The sequence below is a fragment of the Leptodactylus fuscus genome, chromosome 1 (genome assembly GCF_031893055.1).
Source record: "Leptodactylus fuscus isolate aLepFus1 chromosome 1, aLepFus1.hap2, whole genome shotgun sequence".
Lineage (NCBI taxonomy): Eukaryota > Metazoa > Chordata > Amphibia > Anura > Leptodactylidae > Leptodactylus > Leptodactylus fuscus.
The window spans coordinates 153,651,102-153,676,492 of NC_134265.1; the positions used below are offsets into that span (position 1 = coordinate 153,651,102).

The 25,391-nt window shown below is 40.0% G+C and overlaps 1 protein-coding gene across 1 annotated transcript; it reads right to left on the bottom strand.

Annotated features, from left to right (window-relative positions):
* Window positions 1–297: 297 nt before the first annotated feature.
* On the bottom strand, window positions 298–25,391 carry CFAP95 (cilia and flagella associated protein 95). The gene is made up of 6 exons (XM_075263564.1): window positions 25,276–25,391; window positions 22,353–22,464; window positions 14,663–14,784; window positions 8,503–8,571; window positions 5,163–5,223; window positions 298–490 (listed from the first exon to the last, which is right to left on the bottom strand). The coding sequence occupies exons 1-6, from the start codon at window positions 25,389–25,391 to the stop codon at window positions 308–310; spliced, it is 663 nt and encodes a 220-aa protein (XP_075119665.1). The 3' UTR covers window positions 298–307.

The following is a 25,391-nucleotide window of genomic DNA, read 5'->3' on the forward strand; positions in this document are numbered from 1 at the left end:
CCTTGGATGCGCAAAAAAGAATGTTCACAAATTAATTAGCATATATGAGAAACATAGGCAACTTGGGTTTATAATGGATGATACCAATAAAATCCTGACAAACCTTCATACAACATTGATTTAGTGAGAATAATGTGAATGCAGAACATGAGCAGTTTTGTTTTTACTGAATAGCTAATTCTGGTGTTCCAGGTAGACGTTTTAGTTTTAATTTTAATGTTTAAAGATGTAATATTTTTGAATTGCAAATCGAATAATCTATTTAGAAATACTATCTGAATTAATTATATCTGAATATATTTTATCTTCACAGATGTGGTGTGATGGGGCAGGTTGCTTCAAACACCTTTTGTTTCACTTCTCTATTGGCATATAGGCCACTTTCATCTTGCCAGGTGTTTCTTCCATGCCTCCTGTAGTCTGCTGTGTCTGTAAACTGGGAATGGCATTTCTTGAAGGCAGAAGAATAGTCTGGAGTTTTGTGTATAGTCTGTTGTGAAATACAGAAACATAATTTAAAGTCAGCATAGTTATATTTAAGAAAATATTAGTATTATATATTCTTATAATGTTCAGGAGGCAAAGTTACAGAAGGATCCATGTTGAGAGATTAAAGGGGTTGTCCCTATCTATACTGATAGTTTATATAAATTTTGCTAAATATATTGCTTTCGAAATGCTGCTTTGTTTGCCTGCTATGTAGATTTATTCCTCTCAATGTTTACACAGCGTTGCTATAACCATGGACCTATAGGACAAGTGACGTCACTCACTCACTGATCTTGCAGGCAGGACAATTGGTTCAGCTAATTGCAGTTTGCTAATAAATCCCAGTCTGTTATCTATCTATGTAAATACACAGACTGAGTTTGTTCTGTACAAGCATCTGCATATTATCTGATCTGCATAAGTGTTATGAGACTTCTCAGGTTGCTTCAGCAAGCTGGGAGGAGGGTGGGGAAGAAATACAGGAAGTCAGAAGAAGAGACTGTAGGCCGACTGCTGGAACACGGAGATGGAAAAACCCCTTTGAAACTTGTTGTTCCAGACTCTCCACTGACATTACCTGTCTACCATTATGCGCTTGGGTGTTCTGCTAAGTGATTATATTAGTCCCATTTTGATCGGAGGAAGTGCTCTAGAATCTGAACTCTACAAGAGCCTTTCATAATAAAAGCAATTTTCATCCATTTTCAAAAACTTTTTAGTTTATCTTCTCTTGTATGAGAATTCATTGATGTTGCAAAGAATACGTATATGAAGAAATTCAAACTTTAATGGTCTATCTATATAATATACTATAAAATACTGAAATAGCATGCATACTTTAAAGAAGAACTATTAAAGGGGTCTTCAGGAATGGGAATAACATAAATATAATGTCATTATAAAGAAATTTCTAAATGCCTTTAATTAGCTATTAACTTATTTTCCCTAAGGCACCTCTATCTGTGTCCTAAGAAATTAGAGAGAGTTGAATCAAGACATACAGCCGTCTTCTGACTAGAGTGTCACAGTACCCCAGTTAGTTGGGAATCGCTGCTCACATAGACAGAGCTGAAGAGATGTGCAGAGACAAGATGCTGACTTGTAACGGTGGATGAGTGGTAGCACTGGTGTTTGTCCCTACTCAACTCTTCAGATATGTTTGTGTGAAGCTGCATCCCATAGCTGAAACAGTATGTGGGTTTTGATATATTTACAGGCCTGTTGTTCACGTAATTGTCCTCTGTTAGGCTGTGTTACCCCCTGGTGAGAAAAAGTCCCAACTGAGTAACCCCAAAGTAGCAAGCCCTTATAAATGAGTTATAACAGTTACAATGTCTCACAAGAGAGAGTGCACCCTCACATTTTTTGCAATTATATCATTATATATTTTCCTGGGACAACACTGAAGATATGACACTTTGATGCAATTTGAAGTAGCCAGTGTACAGCTTGCAGAAACTGTAAATTTGTTGAATCATGAAAATTACTCAATTCCCAGCCAGTAATGTCTAAATCTCTGGCCACAAATTGTACCACAAGTGTCATTACTTTGTGTAGCCACCATTATTTTCCAGCACTGAATTAACCCTCTAGGGCATGGAGTTCTCTAAAGCATCACAGGTTGACACTGAGTCCTCTTCCACTCGTCCATGACAAGATCACAGAGCTGGTCGATGTTATAGATCTTGCGTTCCTTCGCCTTCTATTTGAGGATGCCCCACAGATGCTCAATAGTGTTTAGGTCTGAAGACTTTCTTGGCCAGAAACTTTTACTCTCAGTTTCTTTAACAAGGCAGTGATCGTCTTGGATGTGTGTTTGGGGTCGTTATAATGTTGGAATACTGCCCTGTGACCCAGTTTACAAAGGGGAAGGGGATCATGTTCTGCTTCATTATGTCACAGTATATGTTGGCATTCAAGGTTCTCTCAATAAACTGTAGTTCCCCACAGCCAGCAGCACCCCTCACTCATGCAGCCCTAAACCTTGTCACTTCCACCACCATGCTTGAATGTAGGAAAGACAAACTTGTCTGTAATCTTTACCTGTTTGCTGCTAAACAAGATTGACACCATCTGAATGACATAACTTTATCTTGGTCTCATCAGACCACATCACATGGTTCCAGCAATTCATGTCAATAGTCTGCTTGTTTTCAGCAAACTTGTTGAAGGCTTTCTTGTGAATCATCTTTAGAAGAGGCCTCCTTCTGAGATGAAAGCCATGCAGACCAATTTCATGTGGTGTGTGGCGTATTGTCTGAGCACTGGCAGGCTGACTCTCCACCCCTATAACCTCTGCAGCAATATTGGCAGCACTCATACTTCTATTTCGCAAGGACAACCTCTGGATATGACACTGAACACGGGCACTCAACTTCTTTGGTCGATCATAGCGAGGCCTGTTTCAAGTGGAACCTGTCTTGTTAAAATGCTATAAAATGCTGCAGCTCAGTTTCCGGCGGTTGGCACTCTTCTTATAGCCTAGGCCATCCCATTATTCAGACCCTAAGAGTTCTTTGTCATGAGGTGCAATTTTGAAATTCCAGTGACCAGTATAAGAGAGCGTGAGAGCAATAACACCAAATTTAAGACATGTGCTTAGAGGTTTCCCCACTAACAAATCACATGACATCGGGGAGAGAAAATGGCATATTTGGCAAAATGTGTCCACGTGTAGATGGCAGAAAGCCTGAATTAAGGAATGTTTCTAATTTAGCATATAAGTTAAAGTGAACTTCACAGATTAAGGTTTTCAGTAAAACCACAGCTTCAAGTACTAAGAGAAATGAATGCCATCTCATTGACTTTCTATAAAAGTTACTAGGCTATTTAACTAGAGACTCTTGGCTTGGTAACAGATCAGATCATATTTAGCCACCACAAGGCAAATACAGCATTGGAACACATAACTTGGAGTATAGACATTCAGGACTCCATTCAATTAAATGGGGACTGCTGGAGATAGCCCAATGCTTAGTCGGCTATCTCCAGCGGTCATCATTCAATTGAAAGAAGCAGCACGCCCTGGTCATAACTGGGGTACAATACACCCCGGTTCTTGAGATCTGTGGGGGTTTCAGTGGTGGGACAGAAACCCATCAGCAAATTACCCCCTAACCTTTCGACAGGAAGTAACTAATTGTATCTAGAATACGCGGTAAAGCTTAAAAACCGAATACTTACCCAGACAACATGGAGTGCTCCGAAAAATATTTTGTTAGAGATTATTTATAGTAGCTTGTCTAAAGAGCGAAATATGAAATCTGAGCCCGACAGTCTCTGTGGTCCAGACAGCGTGCCAAATCAAATCTTGTAAGTGAACATAATACATATACAAATTGTGCTGTGTTCTGAAAAGATGATATTTGCCTAGAAGTTGCTAGGAAATAAATATGAATAATCATCTAGTTTCATGTTATGGGGATAATGTTCCTCCTTAAGGAGAAACCACCTATTAGGTGTGTGGAGACTTATACAGCCATAGTCGCTCCACTGCAAGGGAACAAGGGAGGACTATGCAAATCTGTCTCCCAATATGTAAATAGAGAGACAGTGCCCTATAGAGGGCAGCATAACAGAGGCGCTGTCTCCCTGTTTACATCTTGGGAGACAGATTTGCATATTCCTCTCATCTAGTTTCATGTAACATTAGTATTAAGCACGTGCTTTTCTCAGTTGCATCTTGTTGCAGTTTATTCTTCATTTGTCCAATGTGCTACTCCATTTATTCCTTATCAGTTTCTAATACTCAAAAACATGGGACACTTAGGCTAAGTTTACACTGGACAACTACACTGCTAATGTTCTATCAACAACTGAGTTTTCTTAATCCCATAAAAACTGCCCAAATTGGGGTGGGTTTTGTAAGTCCATTCCTTCTGAAACAGACAATTTCTTTTAACCTATGCACTGCAAAAGTAGAAAGCCACAATGAAAGCCCACGGCATAAACACGTAGCACATGTCAATTTGCCTTTTGTTCAATGTTAGTGTGTGGATGAGATTTTATTGAATCCACTCTACTGCTACTGTATATCATAGCAGATTTTCTACCGGTGAAATTGCTGCAGATAACCCTAACTATATCCTGCGTGGACCTTTACTCACAGGACATATATGCGGCATATTTTTCTTTTTTTTTTTTTTAGCTATGACTGGCACCAGCAAAAACTACACCAAATTGTTCAGTTTTTGATGCAGATTTCATGCATAATATCGCAGATTTCAAATGGAGAAATGCATCCTAAATTGACAAAACACAGATCCATTATTAATAACAGGTCAATTTCCAGCGCAGATTTTGTTAAAATTTCTTCAATTTTGCTGCTATTGTAAATCCTGAAATTTTCTGCCTGTAATTCCACGGTGGAAAATCTGCATTTATGTCTCATGTGTACATACCCTGAGGTCTACTACAAACTGTATACACTGAACTGTACTTTAAACACTATGGTAGCAGTATTTATAGCTGATCACCATTTGCATCAGTAGTAGTAAGCTCAGGCCAAGACTGGATCTAAAACAAATCTTTCCATACTGATTCACACTACTGACCAAATATTGACAGAGTTAAAGTGAAGTGACCATAATCTACAATTTGTAGAGAACCGTGTCTTTGAATTTGTTTAACCATCTCAGCATATAAATACCTAATGAAAAAACAATGGTACTTACAGGTGGTGTCGAATACTGAAAAGGGGCCACATAGTCAACACCATAAGTTGTATCCAAATGCCTAAAAGAAAGGTAGATTGAAAATGAGATCATCTGGTACAAAATTATATCATGATTTTTCTGGAAATCATATGCTTTAAGTGAGAAGAAATTGGGTGTATAGAATCTGGGATATACTACTCTTTATGCAGCGTATAAGGCTAGAGTAAGGGTCTACATTGCTTTTGTATTTCCATTTTAGCAGGATTAGGATACTGATGGGACAATCTCCTTGGAGGGACAAAAGTTTAAAGTTTTTCTCTATAATATTTTAATGCCATGTTATTTCTTCCTTTACATACAATCCCTTCCTTATTTATATCCAGTTCACCTGGATGGGATTATCTTGTTTAATAGATTGTCAATTTCTGTAATACAGGATATCCACAAGTCGATATTTGTATTATTATTTTGATACAATGCAGTGTTCTGATTTAATGCTTATCCTTAGTCACATATGCTGTGGACATTTATAAATATTTTTTATTTGCAGATATTAAAAAGATATATATGACTACAGATGAGTGAGTACTATTTGAAACGGCAGTTTCGAATAGCACGCACCCATAGGAATAAATGGAAGCGGCCAGCACGCAGACTTTGCCGGCGGTCGGCCGCTTAACCCCCTGCGTCCATTCATTCAAACGGGATATTCGAATAGTACTCGCTCATCTCTATATATGACTGGTTCGCATGAAAGATATCTGCAGCTTGGAGAACTTGACTGCTACACTGAACAATACAGTGGAGGCGTTTCAATCCATATGGGATCCATGGAATGCTTGTTGTATCTGATAGTTCTCCCCCCCCCCCCCTTCTCCTTTACTGTTCTATGACAACTGTTCTTCCAGAGTTTTCCGTCTTTTTTCTTTCTATCTTTGATCTTTTTGCATACAAAAGTCCATTATGTTTCATTGTCTTTATATTCTGTAAAATCTCAAAAATTAGTTAAAAAAAAAAAAAACGTTTCTATGACTTGTAATTGAGAATTAATCTGTCTTGCCTGTAACTTTTTATAGGAAACTCTGCATTAATTAATTTTAATGCTTATCATGAGGTTTTTTTGTTTGTTTTAATGAAATTAAGCATTAATTATAATTAAAATGATAATTATTTCAAAAGATTTTCATGCTATTGTTATATGCCAAAAAATATCAAGTTACGGTAATATATTACCGTATATACTCGAGTATAAGCCGACTCGAATACAAGCCGACTCCCCTAATTTTACCACAAAAAACTGGGAAAACTTATTGGCTCGAGTATAAGCCGAGGGGGGAAATGCAGCAGCTACTGGAAAATTTCAAAAATTAAAATGGTTTGGGTGCAGTAGTTCCTGGGTGCTGGGGAAGGGGAGGGGGTGTTTTGGTTGTCTGGTCTGCCCCTTCCCTGAGCTTGAGGACTGAGTTTTTTTCCCCCCCACTTGGAGTTCAGACAGGCTGAATATAGGGTATCTGCAGTGCTCCTATTAACCCCTTTCCAACGGAATAGGAGCACTGCAGATACCCTATATTTAGCCTGGCTATAGTCAGACTGAATTCCAAGTGGGGGAAAAAAACCAGTCTCATGGAAGGGGCAGTTAGACAACTTTTTTTTCCAGCTACGGCGTTTACCGTACAGGAAAAATATTTTTATAGATTGGTAGAGCGGGTGTTTTCAGACACAGGCATACTTAGCGTGTATGTGTTTCACAGTATTCGTTTTATATGTGTTCTAGGGAAAGGGGGGGGGGATTTGAATTTTTTATACTTTATTTTTCTATTTTTTACTTTTTTGAAATTTTTTTTTTTGCATTTATTAGACACCCTAGGGGTCTTGAATCCCAGGGGGTCTGGTCACTAATGCAATGCATTACAATGCTAATGTATTGCAATACATTGCAAAAATCGTCATTTCTTTTGTAGGCTGCATAGAGCAGACTGCAAAAGAAAAGCACTGCAGCCGGGGAGCCTTTTACAGAGGCACTGAGGGAGATCCCCGGACGCCGGAGCTGAAGGGGGATCCCCAGCAGGAACGCGGACCTGAAGGAAGACCTCGGCCACCGAACCTGAAGGGTAACTGTGGCCGGCCACCGGCAAAAGCGCTGAGGGGAATCCCCAGCAGACTCGGCTGCCTGGATTTCCCCTCAGCACTTCTGCCGGCCACAGTTCCCCTTCAGATCCGACAGCCGAGGTCTTCCTTCAGGTACGCGCTCCTGCCGGGGATCCCCCTTCAGCTCCGGCGGCCGGGGATCTCCCTCACGCTTCAGGGCCGCATTTGAGAGAGCGGTCGCATCCGCTCTCTCCTCTCTCCAGTGGCATGGCGGCGTGTCTTCCGCTTCCCCTCAGCGGAGGGCATCTCCACTGTAACTCCGCCATTACCACTGTAAGAGTTACAGTGGAGGTGCCGATTCTAATGGCAACCGCTCTGGAGCAGAGCGGTCGCCATTATAGCTACAGACTACAGCTACCGTAGTTACAGATCCGGCATCCAGACACCGGGGCGGGTGCCGGGCCCGCAGCATCGCCATGGCGATGCTGTTCATTTCAAACTACAGAAGTACTTACGGTACTTCTGCTAGAAGGCCCCGGTACTTCTGCCAGGAGCGTGGGGCGATGCTGCGGCCCGGCACCAGCCCCCGTGTCTGTATGACGGGTCTGTAAGTACGGTATTACAGTAATGACCCGAATATAAGCCGAGGCGGACTTTTTCAGCACAAAAACTGTGCTGAAAAACTTGGCTTATACTCGAGTATATATGGTAATAGAATATTTTGATAGCATGAACCTATACAATAAAAAACTCATCAGCAACCATAAACAACCTACTTCACTAGCCGTTATAGGATGCAGACAACTGTAGCAGTCATGACATGGCACCTATTGCATTTCTGTGAGTAAAACTGTGGTTTTCAGTTGTGCGTCAAAGTCTCAGCTTGGTCAATGGGTTCCTTTGGGATCTGTTTGTGTATGTCATTTTTAGGATTTGTTACTATCAGTCTTCTGGTCCTGTTACGGATGTCAACACAGCATAACACTGTTAACAATATACTCTTTACTGCTTATTACCATCCACATGACAAAAGTACAAAACCATGTGCTTTAGAATAAGCCATAAACAATAAAAGATTGCAAGTAGCCAATGAATTACTGCAACAATACTGAGATCAGATTATCATCTTACTATCATCTTACTTACTGTAATCTTACTATAATTTCATTTAAAGACAGATAATGTTTGTTAAAGAAAAGAATATGAGGAACTGTAAGAAAAGCAACTTCAAATGATGATGTAATCTTTAATAACAGATTTCAAAACTTACATTTTGTTATGATCTTTACTATGCATTGGCAATACAGCTCCAAATCCACTTTTTGGAAGTCCATTCTGCCTACAAGGATACAGACATTACATGTTTAACCTGGTGTCAGCTATGGACGAGTATTACGATACCTATAGGGACTGCATAACTCAAAACTAAAACCAATTAAAGTGGACACTTTCTGGTAAAATGTTGTAATCTATGGTGTTCCATAGGAATCAACATGGTGGCAGTCACATGATTTATGTACATGACTGCTTCCCAGGATGTCACAGATTGTGTAATTGTTTGAGCAGGCACCATATGTCACTGGGCTATTGCCCAAGTGCATGTACAGAAGCAGATGTAACTGGGAAACCCCCACCACCCTGCTGTCTATGGGCACAAAGGCTACAGCCAGCCATTGTTTATTCCACCCCTTCATGGTCAACTGGGGCCTGGGGGTGAAAAGGTAGACGTAAAAGTAAACATTTTCTGTGACATAACATTTTACAGTGTTTTATAAATGTTACCAGGACGTGTCTAAATGTTTTAAAGGCTAATCCACCTTATTATCACAGACAGGATTTCAGTAGTAAAACTTAGATTATAAAGTGAAGGAAAATAGAAGAGGATCCACCACTGACAACATGTGTAGGACATGCTTTACTGGATCCCCAATCTAATGGTCTCTGCTTTCTTGTCCCTCTTGACAAACAGAACATGACCATTCAGCCAAATCAGTGGCCGGAGCAGTGGCTGATTGAGAGGTGTCAACAATGTTTTCAGAAGGATCAGAAAGAATAGACCAGTCAGGGACCTGATGATGTGTTGCATTGGTGAGATTAGTATAATTTACATGTTTGTACACCAATCCGGGGGAGTTCACACTACTGTTACTAGTCCGTTGCTGTCTTCCCTCGTAGGATGACAGCAACGAACATTAAACTGTCACAGAGAACGGTCACCCAATTAAAAATCTGATACCTCTAAATAGAGGTGCTACCATCTCCCTGTATCTTGTTCCATTTACTGTATTGCTGATGTTTAATTTTACACCTTTTCCCATAAACGGATAATTTGTGGCTTTTTAAAAAAAATGTCATCACTTTTCAACTTGGCTCACAGCCATAATTTAGTAAAATCAAACACGTAGCACTTACAGGACATCAAGCGGGCTAATTTTTGTATAAAACCATTATTTTTTCCATTATACCTCCATGTGTGTATGAAACAAACACAGGCAAGCACCTTTCTCCAAAAACAGTAATTTTTTGAGCATTTTAAAGGGCCTCTATCAGCAAAATGTTGCTGTATGAGCCCCACATATGCATGAATAGCCTTTAAAAAGGCTATTCAGGCACCGCTAATCTTATTTTAAACCCCCGTCCCGTTTTAAAATAAAACTACAAAAACATATATGTAAATCATACCTGAACGTGCACGGTGGGCGGTCGTGCACGATCTGACGTCACCTTCTGGCACGCTTACCTCTTCTTTCTTCTTGCAGTGATGCCCGCTGGTCCTGGCTCTTCCGGAGGGAAGCACTACTACGCAGGCACAGGATTTGAAGCCATCATGCTGGAAGAAGAGGACGCTGAAGGCGTGGAAGAGCCAGGACCAGCGGACGTCTCTGCAAGAAGATAGAAGAGGTAGGCGTGCCAGAAGATGACGCCGGATTGTGCACAACCGCCCACCATGCATGTTCAGCTATGATTTACATATATGTTTTTATAGTTTTATTTTAAAACGGGACGGGGGTTTAAAATAAGATTAGCGGTGCCTGAATAGCCTTTTTAAGGGCTATTCACGCATATGTGGGGCTCATACAGCAAAATTTTGCTGATGGAGCACATTTAAATGTTAAAATAGGTACAAATGAGTGACAGGACTGAGTTTGTATCCACTGCTTACCATATGTTTTTCCATAGACTTACATGTCACTTTCACTTTGACATAACTTCATGTGTGTTTGACTTAGAGCTAGAAATTGGAAAAATATAATAGATAGTACATAACACTGCCAGGAATCTAGGTTTTAAGTCCATTTAAGTTGTGGTTGACAATGAACTTGTTGAACTCAAACCGAATCTTGAGAGGTTTGCTTATCTTAACTATAATCAATTATTTAAACTATAGAGCTACGTTTACGCAGCTCTTATTTTAAACCTGCTAAGTATATACTTATATACCCACTAATACAGTATATGCCACATTCTCCCCACACAAAACTTCTCACAAACCCTGCCAAAGCTGCAATTGGCTTTAATGAATCTCAACTGCGAGTTCCTGATTGTGCCCATTAATTTAAACCAGCAGAAGGCTCATGTGAAAAAAAAAAAGCTATGAAATTCCAGCAAGTAAATTCATCCAAGCAGGTATTCAATTGAAGAAATCTGAGCAGCTAATTCATAAAGGAAATGTGGGTAAAAAATATGCAAATCTATTTTCCAGGATGTAATTAGGAGAACAGTGCACTCTATACGCCAGCCTCTAGAGGGCAGCCTCCTTAACATTATGCATAACTCAGTTAAAAAGTCCATTTAATCATGATGCGGATTTAATTGCCAAATTAGTATTTCTATCCCAAAAGGAACAGATTCCCAGCTATGGACAGCGCTGTGTCGGCCTATTGGGCCATCCTCAGCATAGCGTAGGGATACTGATTTGGCAGAGTGAGAGACTATAGACCAGGGTCAGGGGACAATCGTACACATCAGGGAGAGTGTTTGCCTACATAGGCAGTACGGAGACTTACAAGTCATTCCTGCTCCGCTAGGGATTCTGGGTAAAAAATATGCAAATCTATTCTCCAGGATGTAATTAGGAGAACAGTGCACTCTGTACGCCGCCCTCTAGAGGGCAGCATCCTTAACATCATGCATGACTCAGTTAAAAAGTCTATTTAATCATAATGTGGATTTAATTGCCAAATTAGTATTTCTATCCTAGTATTAGTATCATCCTATTTCTATTCTAGTATTAGAAATACTAACACTAATTTGCAATGTGGACACGACTGCAAACTGCCACCAATACTAACTGCAGACACTACAATAGGACCTCTCCTGATTTGCCAGTCATGTGATCAGCCTTTCCGTATACTTGCTCTATGTATGATAGATGCTGTGCAGGGCTACCAGATGGGCGAAGGGTGAGGGAAGCAGGCTGTATGTAGGCAGGAAACATTAAAAAGGTTGTCCAGGATAAAAAAAATTTCATATTAGGCCAGTGAAGGTGAAAAAAAACCCCAAAGAAACACAACATATCTGAACTAACAACGTGGTCCAGTCCTGCTGCCCTGCTGTCTGTTTTGCTGGAAGTTCCCGAAGCACAGTGACGTCCTGTGTCCCTTTCCTGAGGCCACTGATTGGCCTCAGGGGTCACATGCAATGGGGACTTTTGCCTGGAAGAAAACAATGGAGCAGCAGAAACCAGAGCACCTGGTAGAGTTGAGTATGTGTGTTTTTTTGTCATCTTCCCCAGCCTAATTAAAAAAAAATTAAATTTTTCCAGGACAACATCTTTAACCACTTCTGGACCGCCCGTAGACTTTATACGTCCGGATAGTTGTTGCCTAGTTCTGACAGGACGTACCTGTATGTCCAGTCAGAACACAGTAGCTGCACAGAGATCGTGCAACGACTGAAGCTGGGAGCCAGCTGTAACTTCAGCCAGAGCTCCCAGAGAGATGGCAGGGAAGATTTATTACCTCCCCTGCCTTCTCGATCGCTGTGTATACAGCGGTCAATGAGCACTGTATACACGGCTATGGGCGCAGCCATAATTCAGCCACCCTCTGACCCGGGGGTCACGTGATCCGCCGGGAGCAGCGTCTTGCAAGAGCTGCTGGGTCCTACAGGACTCAGATCAGCTCAGTAAGCTGTGTATACAGTGCGTAGGAGGCTGTATTTCTCCTGCATCCGGGGTTAAATGTAGCAGCCACAGTTATAGGAGAAATCAGCCTCCAGTACAAAAAAATAAGTGATCAGATGTCCCCAAAGGTCTCTTATCACCTTATGGGGACACAATCTGAAAAAAAATAAAATAAAAATATAATAAAAAAGTTTTTAAAAAAATGTAAATAAAGTAATAATAATTTTTTTTTAATAATACGCTAATAAAATGCCGTTATTAAAGGTTATAGCCCCATCCCCGACGACACCACACAAAATAAAAATTACCGTAACGGAGAGGAAAAACTATATTATAAAGTTTTTCAGTGACAATGAGTGTTATTAAATAAAAAAAATAATAACAATAAATTGAAAACCAAACACAATTTCCCTCCTATTATGTTTATATTTTCCCGGATATAAAAAAAAAAATAAACACATTTGAAAATAAAAACAACATAAAAATAAAGCCCTATGTGTCCCTGAAAAAAGACGCAAAAATTAGTTGACTGAGACATACAGGAAAAAATGTTACAGCCCCCAAAACCGCACATCCTATTAATATTATAAATGTGAAAGTTTGTGAGTTTGTGGGTTTGTGTGTTTGGATGTTTGCATGTTCGGATGTTTGTTCCTCAATCACGGAAAAACCGCTCCACTGATTTGGCTGAAATTTTCCACAAACATAGTTAATACACCCGATTAAACAATAAGCTACTTTTCGTCACAATAGCACACATACATTTTTCCCAGGACCCCACAAAACCCAAACTCACACCACCATCTCTGCAATCTCACACACTTTGGACCATAGCAAGCCACAAAATGCATATTGCCCTCTACAGCCTAGCCCCTAACCCCACACAATCACATATACATATACTTTACCACTTTGCCCCTCACCTTAACGATACTCCAGGAGGTTCTCTTTAACGCTCCGGAGCAGCCATGTTTGCTGACCCCCACCACTCTGACAATCCGCGACAACGCCCACCCATGTCACTACCCCTAGGCGGTCTAATAAATGCAAAAAAAAAAGTTTTAAAAAAAGTAAAAAAAATATAAAAAAAATAAATAAAAAGGATTAAAAATTCAAATCACCCCCCTTTCCCTAGAACACATATAAAAGTAGTTAAATACTGTGAAACACATACACATTAGGTATCCCCACGTCCGAAATCGCCCGCTCTACAAAGATATACAAATATTTTTCCTGTTTGGTAAAAGCCATAGCGGGAAAAATGGTCAAAAGTGCCAAACCGCCATTTTTTCACTGTTTTGATTCTGATAAAAAATTGAATAAAAAGTGATCAAAGCAATAGCAATTCCCCAAAATGGTAGAACTAAAAAGTACACCCGGTCCCGCAAAAAAAGATGCCCTATACATCCCCGTACACGCACGTATAAAAAAGTTACGGCTGTCAGAATATGGCGACTTTTCAAAAAATAATTTTTTAACACAGTTTGGGATTTTTTTAAGGGGCAAAATGTAAATAAAACCATATAAATTTGGTATCCCCAGAGTCGTAACGAAACACAGAATACAGGGGACATGTCATTTTGGTTGCACAGTGAATGCCGTTTAACCAAAGCCCGTAAGAAAGTCGCAGAACTGCATTTTTTCTTCAAATCCACCCCATTCAGAATTTTTTCCCTGCTTCCCAGTACATTATATAGAATAAATAATGGTGGCATCATGAAGAAAAATTTGTCCCAGGAAAAAATAAGACCTCATATGGCTCTGGGAGCGGAGAAATAAAAAAGTTATGGGGTTTAGAAGGAGGGGAGTCAAAAACGAAAATCAAAAAATGCCATTGGCGGGAAAGGGTTAACTTCAAATAATTCTGTCCCAAAGTCACTATGTACAGTTTCTCACAACACCGTATATATAGCAGCTCTAATACAAATTAACTTCAACACAAAAGTCTCACGTATTTTCTGAATTACAGCAACAACAAGATACAAAGTTACATTTCATATCCCATACCATATACACACTACGAAAACCTTACCCGCGCCTGTATATACCCACTTCTACAATCACCGCAGACGAAGTCGCGGGTAACAGCTAGTACAAAATAAACCTAAAATGTGTCTGGTCCTGGACCACAAATTGGCCCTGTACTGAAGTGGTTAAAGGAAAAGTTGGAGGTAGCAAAGCTGTGTTTGTGTGTGTGTGGAGGTAGCAGGGCTGTGTGTAGTGGAGAACATGAAGGTGCCAATGGTGTGTGTGAGGGAAGAAAAAGCAGTGGGGAACCACTGCAGTAAAGTGTAGAGAAAGTTACCTTTTAAGATTCAGAGTATCAAGGTTGTCCTCATTGACCATTTGTTTGCAAACTTCTCTGACTTCAAAGTCACCTTTAAGATGAATCTGTGACAGCTGATGTCCAGTTGTAGTATTCCAGTGCTTAAAAATGAATTAAAAAAAAAAAAAAATAGATATTACAACAAATGCATGCTAGGTGAGGTCTTTTTATGTTTATTTGTACTTTTGGGCACTTTCACATGATAAGAGTTTGCTTATTATTTTTATTTAGTGTTTATAAAACAAAATCTAGAGATGATCCAACATATTTCCATTTTTGGTTTATTTAGTTATTTTCCTTACTTATATAGCACCAACATATTCCACAACACTTTACAGATATTGTCAGTCACTGTCCCAAGTAAGGCTCACAATCTACATTCCATATTAGTAGGTCTATGGAGCATGGTAAGAAACAGGAGTACCCAGAGTCAACCCACACAAACACAGGGAGAACATACAATCTCTGTGAAGATGTTGTCCTTGGCAGGATTCAATCCCAGGCTCCAGCGCTGCAAGGCAACAGTGCTAACCACTGAATTACTTACACGATTCAAAGTACTGGCCTATATATGTAAATGTAAGAGTGGCCTTATTATTACTTCTAAATTTGAAAAAATAAAAGAACTACTTTGATGAAATGTATAGATTGCGAATTCACCCGCTCCTCAAGTTGAAACGGAAGTATAATTCGGTTAAGTAGGCAATGATATAAATGTAATTCCAGGGACACTTTTGTACCTCTCTTACTTTGACACTCTTAGCATTCCATAGCACCAAAACAATGTAACTTATTACTGTCCTGTTATTGCTTACTGTTTAAAGAGGACCTTTCACCGATTTGGGCACAGGCAGTTCTATATACTGCTGGAAAGCAGAGAGTGTGCTGAATTCAGAGCACTGTCAGCTTTCCCAATCTGTGCCCCGGGTGAAGAGCTAGCGGTACCGTAGCTCTTTACAGTCAGAAAGGCGTTCCTGACAGTCAGTCAGGTACGCCCTTCTGCCCAGCAGCGCCTATAGCGCTGTACAGTGTGAGCGGGGAGGACAGCCCCTCCCTCTGCTCACAGTGCTCGTCCATAGATGAGTATTATCAGGCGGGGAGGGGGCGTTCATCCCCGCTCACACTGTACAGCGCTATAGGCACTGCTTTGAAGAAGAACGTTCCTGACTGACTGTCAGGAACGCCCTTCTGACTGTAAAGAGCTACGGTAGAACTGCCTGTGCCCTGGAGCATGAAAGGGCCTCTTTAAAAGGGTTTTCTAGGCAAACATTTTTTTTTTGTCCATTAGTGCCTTTAATGGGGATCCTGGGATCCATATATTTCAAGCAGCAGTGTACTTCCTAAAGTCCAAGGATACACCAGTATGCAGCAGAAAATACAAAATCAGACTAAAAGCACTGTTGCAGCATATAAAACGTACGTTTATTTGTTAATAAAAAAACGGATCCTTACAGAGATACCTTGAATTACAATTGTCACCACAGCCAGTGTAAAGATAAGTAATATAGTAGATGAAAATAGGAACAGTCTTACCAATATCTGTAGACGGGATATTCACAGTGGGGGTGCATCATGAGGGAAAATAAAAATCCTATATTCACCCTCCAATGCTTTCCCTCAAAGCCCAAAAGTGCTCCCGCCCTTACAAGGGCAATACCAAACTGACCCTCCAAAGTGACCCTAAGTGTCCCTACGCGTTTCCTGGTACAGTAATGCACCATTCATAAGGGGACTTTCTGAACTCACTTGTCTGACATATATGGTCAAAAGACTTTCTAATATATAATCAAAAAACTGTTCAGTGGAAAAAAACAGTATAAAAAAACCCACAATGGAGGAAAAAATGACTACCTAACTCTCCATGCAGTGACAGAGTTAGCAGAGTAAAAATTATCGACAGCTGCAAAATGTGTGTCAAAATGTGTGTCAAAATGTCTTGGTGTGTCACCTGTGATACACGTGTCATAAGTAACAGTACTGTGCAGAGGGTTGGGGGGCTGGGAGCCCAACTTGGTTTAGGGTCCCATCAGGAAGTTCATCTACTGCCTTGTCAGCCAGTCTGGGCCTGGCTGCAGTTATTCCCAGGTGCTGCACAAAAATATAGTATTACACAACATCCATTTAACCAAGTAGTAGGATAAATCATACATGCAATATGTCCAATTCACAAAAACTTTTAATAGATAATAAAGTGGGTAGATATGAAAAGAAAAGAAAATCATGTCAAAATGTCAAACTCAACTCTATACAGATAAAGTCTAATTGAGTTTGTCAGATGTTTAGAGAGAAGGATAAACATGACAAAGCATTGTTGTGTCAATCCACAAAGATCATTCTAGTAGCTTATACAGAATGTAGTTACTGTATAGTGATTTTACTGTTAGTTTTGCACAATGATAGAGAATATACATCAGTAGGATTCACTGTCTGGCATCAGGCCTTACTCTCACAGTTTATTATTGATGAACATGATGACTCTGCATTGACAAGCAGAAAATCATTTATAAGCTTGCTGATTTGAGTACCAAAGCCAATTTAATCTGCTGCGGACGTAATTTTCTGCTGAGCATAAGTGATCGCTCACATTGACAGTTTAATCCTGATACAGTCATTTATTTCTTCAGCAAATACCTGAGTTGGGTTCTTAGTTTGGAAGGCTTGCCATCAGCCTGAGGCTTTAATTCTAATACATGCATGAGACAATGAAAGTACCATAAAGGGAAATTAAACCTGAACGAGAAACCCAACAGTCGAGTCTTGTCTTCCTGGATGCTGAAACCACTGTATTTAATAAGAACAGAAACCACGGTGCCATAGGCATATTCCTGTATACCATCTATATGGCCAGAATCCAAAAGCAGAACATAACTATCTAAGAATATTTTATGTTGAATTAACAGTAGCAAAATGAGTCCATTCCCTTAGACAGTAAATATGTGGACTGTAATATTGTTTTAAGACTGCAATCTTAAAAGGGCTCATGCCAATTCCAACACTTATCCCCTATACAGGAGATAAGCATCTGATCACTGGGGGTCCAACCAGAACAGGGTATTAGAAAGTCACCTTGAAATATTTTTCACTTCTATGGAGCTGTCAAGAGACTGCTGCTTCATTCAATTAGCAGAAAAAACATCAGGTACTGGCTCCCATCGAAATAAATAGGAGGCTTATTTTAGCACATTTGAGGCAGATTTTGAGGTAGATTCCACCTCGAAATCAGCATCAAATTCCTATGTGTGAACATCCCCCTATCCTGACTCTAGCTAAATGCCCCCCAACTATTTTTCCTGCTCAGTAAGGGAGCGATCACACTACAGTCGGTGTCCGACAGCTAGTGTCCGCTGCTAATGTCCGTTCAAAATCTTGTGCGGCCATTAACATCGGACACTAGCTGTGTCCGTGACATTTTGCATTGATTTAAATGGACATCGGGTGCGACTTTTCAAGCGGACAGCAAAAACCTACATGTCGAGTTTTGCTGTCCGCTTGAAAAGTTGGATATCTTTGGGAACAGACAGTTAAGGACACCCATGGACAGTAAAAGAACGCACCCGATGTCCATTTAAATCAATGCAAAATGTCACGGACACAGCTAGTGTCCGATGCTAATGTCCGCACAAGATTTTGAACGGACATTAGCAGCGGACACTAGCTGTCGGACACCGATGGTAGTGTGAACGCCCCCTAAGCACCTTACCAGAATAGCCTTACCGGCTGTGTTTTCAACCAGTGATATCTCTGAAAATAATCCTGATAGTACTGCAATCTTAGTGTCACATGAAAGAAGAGAAGCGTCTTTTGAGAGTTTATCTGAATTATAATATCCCAGATGTAACTGTTCGAAGTGACCCCCCCCCCCTCACTTTCTCTACATGTTACACAGTGGGTACTCCTGTACACAGTAACATTTGGTGAGAGGCAGAAACAGCTCTAAATACAGAAACAAAGGGAAGAGTGAAAAAAGTAGGATTTCACAGAACGTATCCAAAAATATTACAAAATTTATTTATGACACAAATACTCCCAGAAAATCAAAAGTTGTCCGACAGTTTTGTTACACTTTATGTGCTGTGGAATATGTTGGTGCTATAAAAACTTATTAAAATATTATATTATTCATATTGAGCAAAATATCTGCATTTTTGTTAGAAATTAATTGATAATGGAAGAAATGTATTGCTTTACACTCCAGATTTTTCACTAGGTTTAGACTGTGCTAGAGAAGGCAGCACAGGATAAAAGACACAGATGCCTGTAAACCTTTTTGGCATGTAGTATTAGTGCACCCTCTAGTGTCAATGAGAAAGAATAAAGCCAAACTTCAGGCACATTGAACTCAAGTATAAGTGTGATTTTTTTTTTTTTTTAATTACATTGTGGCAGCTTATACAGGATTTTGTGATTATCTTCATTTTGCAGTTCCCTGTAAATGCTACTTATGTTCATTTCAGAATATATCATTCATTATTCAGTACTTTCCCAATTTTAAATACTGCCTCTCCATTATTTTGGACACACAATACACAAAGTGTAAGGACATTGCTAGAACAGCAATTCCCCAGTAGGTGCTGGTGAACCCTGGGGGGACGGACACAATAGACATTTTTCTCTAAGCTGAAACCCCCTGCTGTCCCTTCCTGCGTGCCGGATCTTTTGTAAGCAATAACAACTGGTCAACGGGCCGTTCCTATACATGTGACAACACAGAAAGCAGACAAGACAAACAACAACAAACAGAGGTCAGCTAGCCAAGGGTCCGGTAATAGTCAAGCAACGCAGTACTGAATCAAAATCCAAGAGAGTAGTCACAAGGGAAGCCAAGGGTCAGAGATCAGTAGTATAATATTAGAAGAAAAAAGAACTTAGCAGGGACAAGGTCTAAGAACAGAGTCTCAATAGCCAGCAAGACTGTGTGGGCTGATGCCCTGTATATAGGAAGCCCAATACCCGCCTTAGGATTGATTGGAAGACAGGCTGTCAATCGCACAGGCAAGGCTAGAATTAACCATTTGATGAACAGAGGGAAACAAGGTGTAGGAGATGGGTGTGGTGGAAATTCAATTACAGAGATAGAGCAGTGTTCACACAATGCAACGAAAAACACTAAGCAACAAATCAAAGTGAACATGTCTCCTGCGCCGTGTGCAAGTGGAGGGTGGTGCAGAAAGCTGAAAAGGCCCAGACATTACACACCCAGTTTTTTTTTTTATACAGAGACAACTATGCTTTTATATATTTTATAACAAATTTACAATCCACAATAATTATTTATATTTTAATAGAAATTAAATGGTTAGAGTTCCGAATAAATACTCTAGAGACATTCTGCGGCCAATAGGTCACATTAGGATAAAAGAAGGCACTATAGAGATCCGTGCTGTAGCTTTTCTATGATGGATACCAACAGAGCACCACAAACCCCACTGGCTCACAATGAGATTTACTATAGTTCCATCAAGATAACACCGTATGTGGTACAATCTGACAGAATTAGCAATTTATGCTATAATTCATACATTAAACTCTACCCTCCAGCAGCCATTTTTCAATTTTCCTTTTTAACACCTCTCCTTCCAAAAGCCATTACTTTTTTTATTTTTCCGTTCACAGAGCCATAATAGTGCTTAATTTTTGCAGGACAAATTGTACTTCGTAATGGTACTATTCAATATTCTGCTAATATGAAATGTCACCTATATTTTATGGGTCGGTAAAAATTCCAAAACTGAAAAACGAGAAAAAAAATAAATAAAAAAAATTATTGGCGATATCATATTCTGACATCGATAATTTTTAAAACATATTTTCATATACAGGGCTTCATGAGTGTCTTTGTTTCGGGGAAAGATGTACTATTTATTTACAACATTTGGGAGAAAATGTATTGTTTTGATCACGTTTTATTCAAATTTTTATGGGAATTGAAACAGCAAAAAAAGACTGTTCAGTACTTTTGAATTTTTTTATAGTTTTTTTAATATATTTGTAGACAGGACATTTTCAGACACGGGGAAACCTAATGTGTGTGTTTTACTTTACTTATTTTTATGTGTGATATGATCTAAGGAAAAGGGAGTGATTTAACCTTTTAATTTATACATAAATATATATTTTTTACTTTCATTTTTAAACCCTCTAAGGGTCTTGAACCCAAAAGGGTCTATCACTTATATAGGGACATTTTCTGATTATCCGGTGATGATCTGTTTTCCCATTTCTGGAAACTAAACTTCACTGTTACATCCCCCCCATTATACTTATTCTCCACGCTTCTTTCTGTGAGATGGCTCCTCCTTCTTTACCAATTCTGTCTGTGCATGCTCTTCTCCAAGTGCTGCTCTGTAAGCTGTGCTGATAATCCACCTCTACTGCGCATCTACGTGTAAAGTAGAGGTGGATCATCGCTGCAGAGAAAAGAGCAGTGCTTGGAGAAGAGCACACACAGACAGAATCGGTAAAGAAGGAGGAGCTGTCTCATAAGAAGCGTGGAGGGAAAGAATATTATATGGGTCGGGGGTTGGGCTCAGTAGGTAGGGAAGGGCAGGACAGCTAGAGACAGGGAAGTGGTGTATGAGAGGGAAGGAGAGAGGAAGGGGGGGGTGAGAGAGGTTAGTGTGGAAGTTACTTAGCAGGAGGCTGAACCAAATAAACAAATGCAGGAGATACCAGGAGCTCCCAGAGACATCCAGAGGTCATTCAAAACACAGCTAAAGGTATATGGGTGCATTCATTAACCCATTAATAGAACTAACATATTTAAAACAAAAAAAAACATTTTTGGCTCGGAAAACCCCTTAAATGCCTGCGGTCAGTGTGGGAAGGAATTAAAGAGATATTCTCATTTTAGCTAATGTGAGTGAGTGAAGGGTGTGGTCTGGGAAGACAGGTACATTCCAGCCAGGCACCTAAAGGGTGTATGGTAAAGGTTCACACGAGGGAGGTCAGCTGACCAATCAGGTCCTAATAACAGTCTGAGTGTGAAGACTAGCAGAGTGGCGCCACACTAACAGAGCTGATCTCTCCAAACCTACAGAGCAGGTACTGTGCCACCTGTTGTTGTTGCCAAGGTGGGAGACTGGTAGCCAGTCTCCTGTATAGTCAGGGAAAAGTATTCCTATGTTTAAGTCAGTTCTCAGCCGAGAAGGGTTTTGTTTGTATTTGTGCCTTTGCAAAGGCATGTGAACTTGTGTGCAACCCAGTGTCTGTGTCCCTGTTTCCTGCACTGCTACAAGCATCTACCTGAGCGAATCCCCACACTAAGCTTGACCAATATAGGAATATGAGGCTGATTCCTCACACCACTAAATTGAGAGTTATGGAAACTGCTGAGGTTCCATGCCATTTCCACAACTCCCAAAGAGGTAAATTGGAGTTACAAAAGAAATAGCATAACAGATTGAGCTACGCTATTTCCAGAATTTAGGGGAGGGGGTACAGAAACAGCATAGCTTGCTGTGCTTTTTCAGTAATCCATATTTACCTCTATTGGAGTTGCATAAAAAAAGTAGAACTACTGTGGTTGAGGCTATTTCCATCTCAACCATGAAAGACTAATGGAAACACCCATTTAACTGTAACTACAGAAATCTAGGAACTGCTCTCCAAATAAGGGAAAATCAAATGAATAATTGTAAAATGTCCATGCTGGTACATAAATAACACTTACTTCATTGGCAACATCTCCAAATCTTCTATAAGCAGAGCGAAGCAAATTCTTCTTGCCTAATGGAGCTTCATTCACATCATAATCTTTAGGATCAGCCTCACGACTCTGATGCCTATGCACAAATAAATAAACAAAGGTGATAAAGTTCATCTTATTTTTGTAAAAAAAAAATAGATAAGTAAATAAATACAATTTTGTTTTAAAACAGATCCTGGTCACTACCATGAAATGTCAAGTTTGTTAGAAATGATGTAGCTTTTCAGAAAAGATCAGGCACTGCAATAAATAAGTGTAATGTTCAAACCTCAGAAGGGGCCACATTTACAGAGAAGGGGAGTATATGGAGTGTATATCTGTGACCTTGTGGCAGGGCTATGGATAGCTGGCAGGCTACTAAAATGGCTGCTATTAGCTACTTAGTATTTCACATGTCCACCTAAAAGACAAAAGAGTTTGCCAGTAGAACTATCCAACACATGAATGAAACATAAAAGAAGCTATGGTGTCTGAGCAAAAATGTCTCTTGGGTACAAGAGCTATTGGATAGCAATTGTCTAATTCTGTTGTTCCCTGGGAAAGGACCGCTGCCATAGAAGTTTTGCAGGAGCTTTCTCCCATCTCCTTGTACAGTACACAAGCACTGACCATGTGTTTTTTGGGGAGTCAGGAATTCAGCTAGCAGCTCTAAAGTGCATGGGCTGTTTATGACGCTCTACAACTCTCTTATAATATGTGGATTAGGTCTGACCACAGCCAGTAGATGGATCTAAGCTGCTGCTGCTGCAATTCCAGGCTCTCCTGCACGTCTAGGCTTTCCTAGTCTCCATGAAAGATTAGAAGTTACATTATGTCTAGCACCAGGACATGTTGTTTTATTTAACTTTTCAGGATAATGTGCTATGTGTGTGTACATGAAGAGTAACTTTATTTTTGGCCATTATCTGATACATGCAATTCTAGCAGTTTCCGTGTTTTTGTGTGTGGCAGGTTTGTTTTAATAAAATTTATTCTGCATTAAGGCCCAGTTCACATCTGCGTTTGGGTTTCCGTTCGGGGAGTAGCAGCACTTTTCTCTCTGCATGTTTCGTGGGGAAACCACACGGACCCCACTATAGTCTATGGGGTTTGCAGGTTTCCTTTAAGTAAACGCTTTTAAATGCGTATCGGTTTCTGTTTGGGGGGTCCCCAAGCATACCCCCGAATGGAAACCTGAACGCAGATGTGAACTGGGCCTAAACCTGAATGGCAATTATCTTTACAAATGTTTTCAGCAGGTCATTACGATTGGCAATATCATGTTTATTTTGGTTTATGTTTATATTGGTTTATGTTTTTCAATTTTTACTAAATAAAATGCTGTTTTGTTTAAGAAAAAACAAAAAACCCACAACAATTTGCGTGATTGAATGGGGATCATGTTCAGACACCCAGAATTTTTTATTTTTAAGTTGGTTATGTAAAAATCTGTAATTTGTATTGGCACGATTTTTTGATTACTGTTCATTGTTTTGTTTTTTTTGGGGAGGAGGTAACAATTTAACAAAAAAAATAATCACTGTTGCATGGCTTTTTTTTTAAATAATGGAGTTCACTGTATGGAATAAATAGCATTATACTTTTCTGGCATGTCCTAACAGGGCCCCAGATATAACAGCCTACAGGCTGATAGGCCTTATGGCAACTCCTCTGCACAACATGATCTGGTCTTGGGGAGTCCAAGGGGCTCCACCTGTAGGATTCAGTGGCATTTTTTTGCAACCAGTTTTAATTTAAAGGGGTTGTCCCATAACAAGGATCCTATCTATACTGCTAGTTTAATTGGATATAAGACTTTTTCTAAAGACATTGCTTTATCAAAATTGCTTTGTTTGGCCACTATCTTACTTTATTCACTTCATTGTTTGCATGCGTTTCTATGACCAGGGGGGCCCATGCTGAGCTTATCTGCTCAGTCCCCAAGTGACTAGCTGCCTGCTCTCAGGGGGGAGGTAGGGGCTGAGTGCTGGGAACAGCTCTGAGCTGTGTATGTCTCTGCCACAGATAAGCTCCTCAGATAGGGGAGGTGGGAGGTGAAAGGTCTGGTATTTCTGAGCTCTTATCTCCTGCTCTTCCACTTATCAGTCGGTTTAATTGAATTTGGCTGAGATGGGGAGTCCGGTACCTCTGTATGTATTACAAACTGACTCAAATCCAGCTCTGCTACAACAGCTTCTACATCAGCTTCATACTGTGGTAATTCATTTACAACCAATCCCTCATTACTGACTGCCAACATAGCAGATAGCAGAGCAAGTGAAACCCCGCCCACCAACGTGCCGAGAAATCCAGGAAGTGAAGAGAGCACAGAGCCTGCAGGTTGGTGAACAAGTGTGATGGGAATACCCCTTTAACGTTTGTTCACATGGCAGTATTCTGCTCAGTATATTAATGCCTAAACCAGGCATGACCTACATACAGTATATTACTAATAAAAAAAAAATTAAAAATTATAAATATATATTTGAATATCATTGTTAAAGTATTAATTTATTCCAGACAACCCCTTTTAATTTCTATGGGGTTGTTGCAAAAAACCCCAACTTTGTCTGACTTTGCACAACACGGCTCCCATAGATGGCAATTGGGTCACATGCTACAGCAACTCAGCAGCTGGATTTGCTGTCTGTACATACTTTGCATACTGTACAGATATTTTTATTTGTTTACTTGTGTAGCAAATTCATTTGTATTTTACAGTATATATATTAACAAAATCGTAGACGCATGCTTGTCACAGCAAAATCACATTGCTGAGAATAATATGGCTGTGTGACCCTAGACTTATTGTCCAACAACCGATAAAGACTCACTGGAGATAAAGACTCCATGGCGATAAGGCTGGGCAGGACTATTTCTTATTTCTCTGATTACAAACTTCTCTTACCAGCCGGACACCTTGGTGCGCTTATCATAGTGCATGTGACTGGAGCGAAGGTACAAGGAGCCTTTAGTTTCCAGCAGGTCCCCTCTGAAAGAGTCGTCTACTACGTACATGGCCAT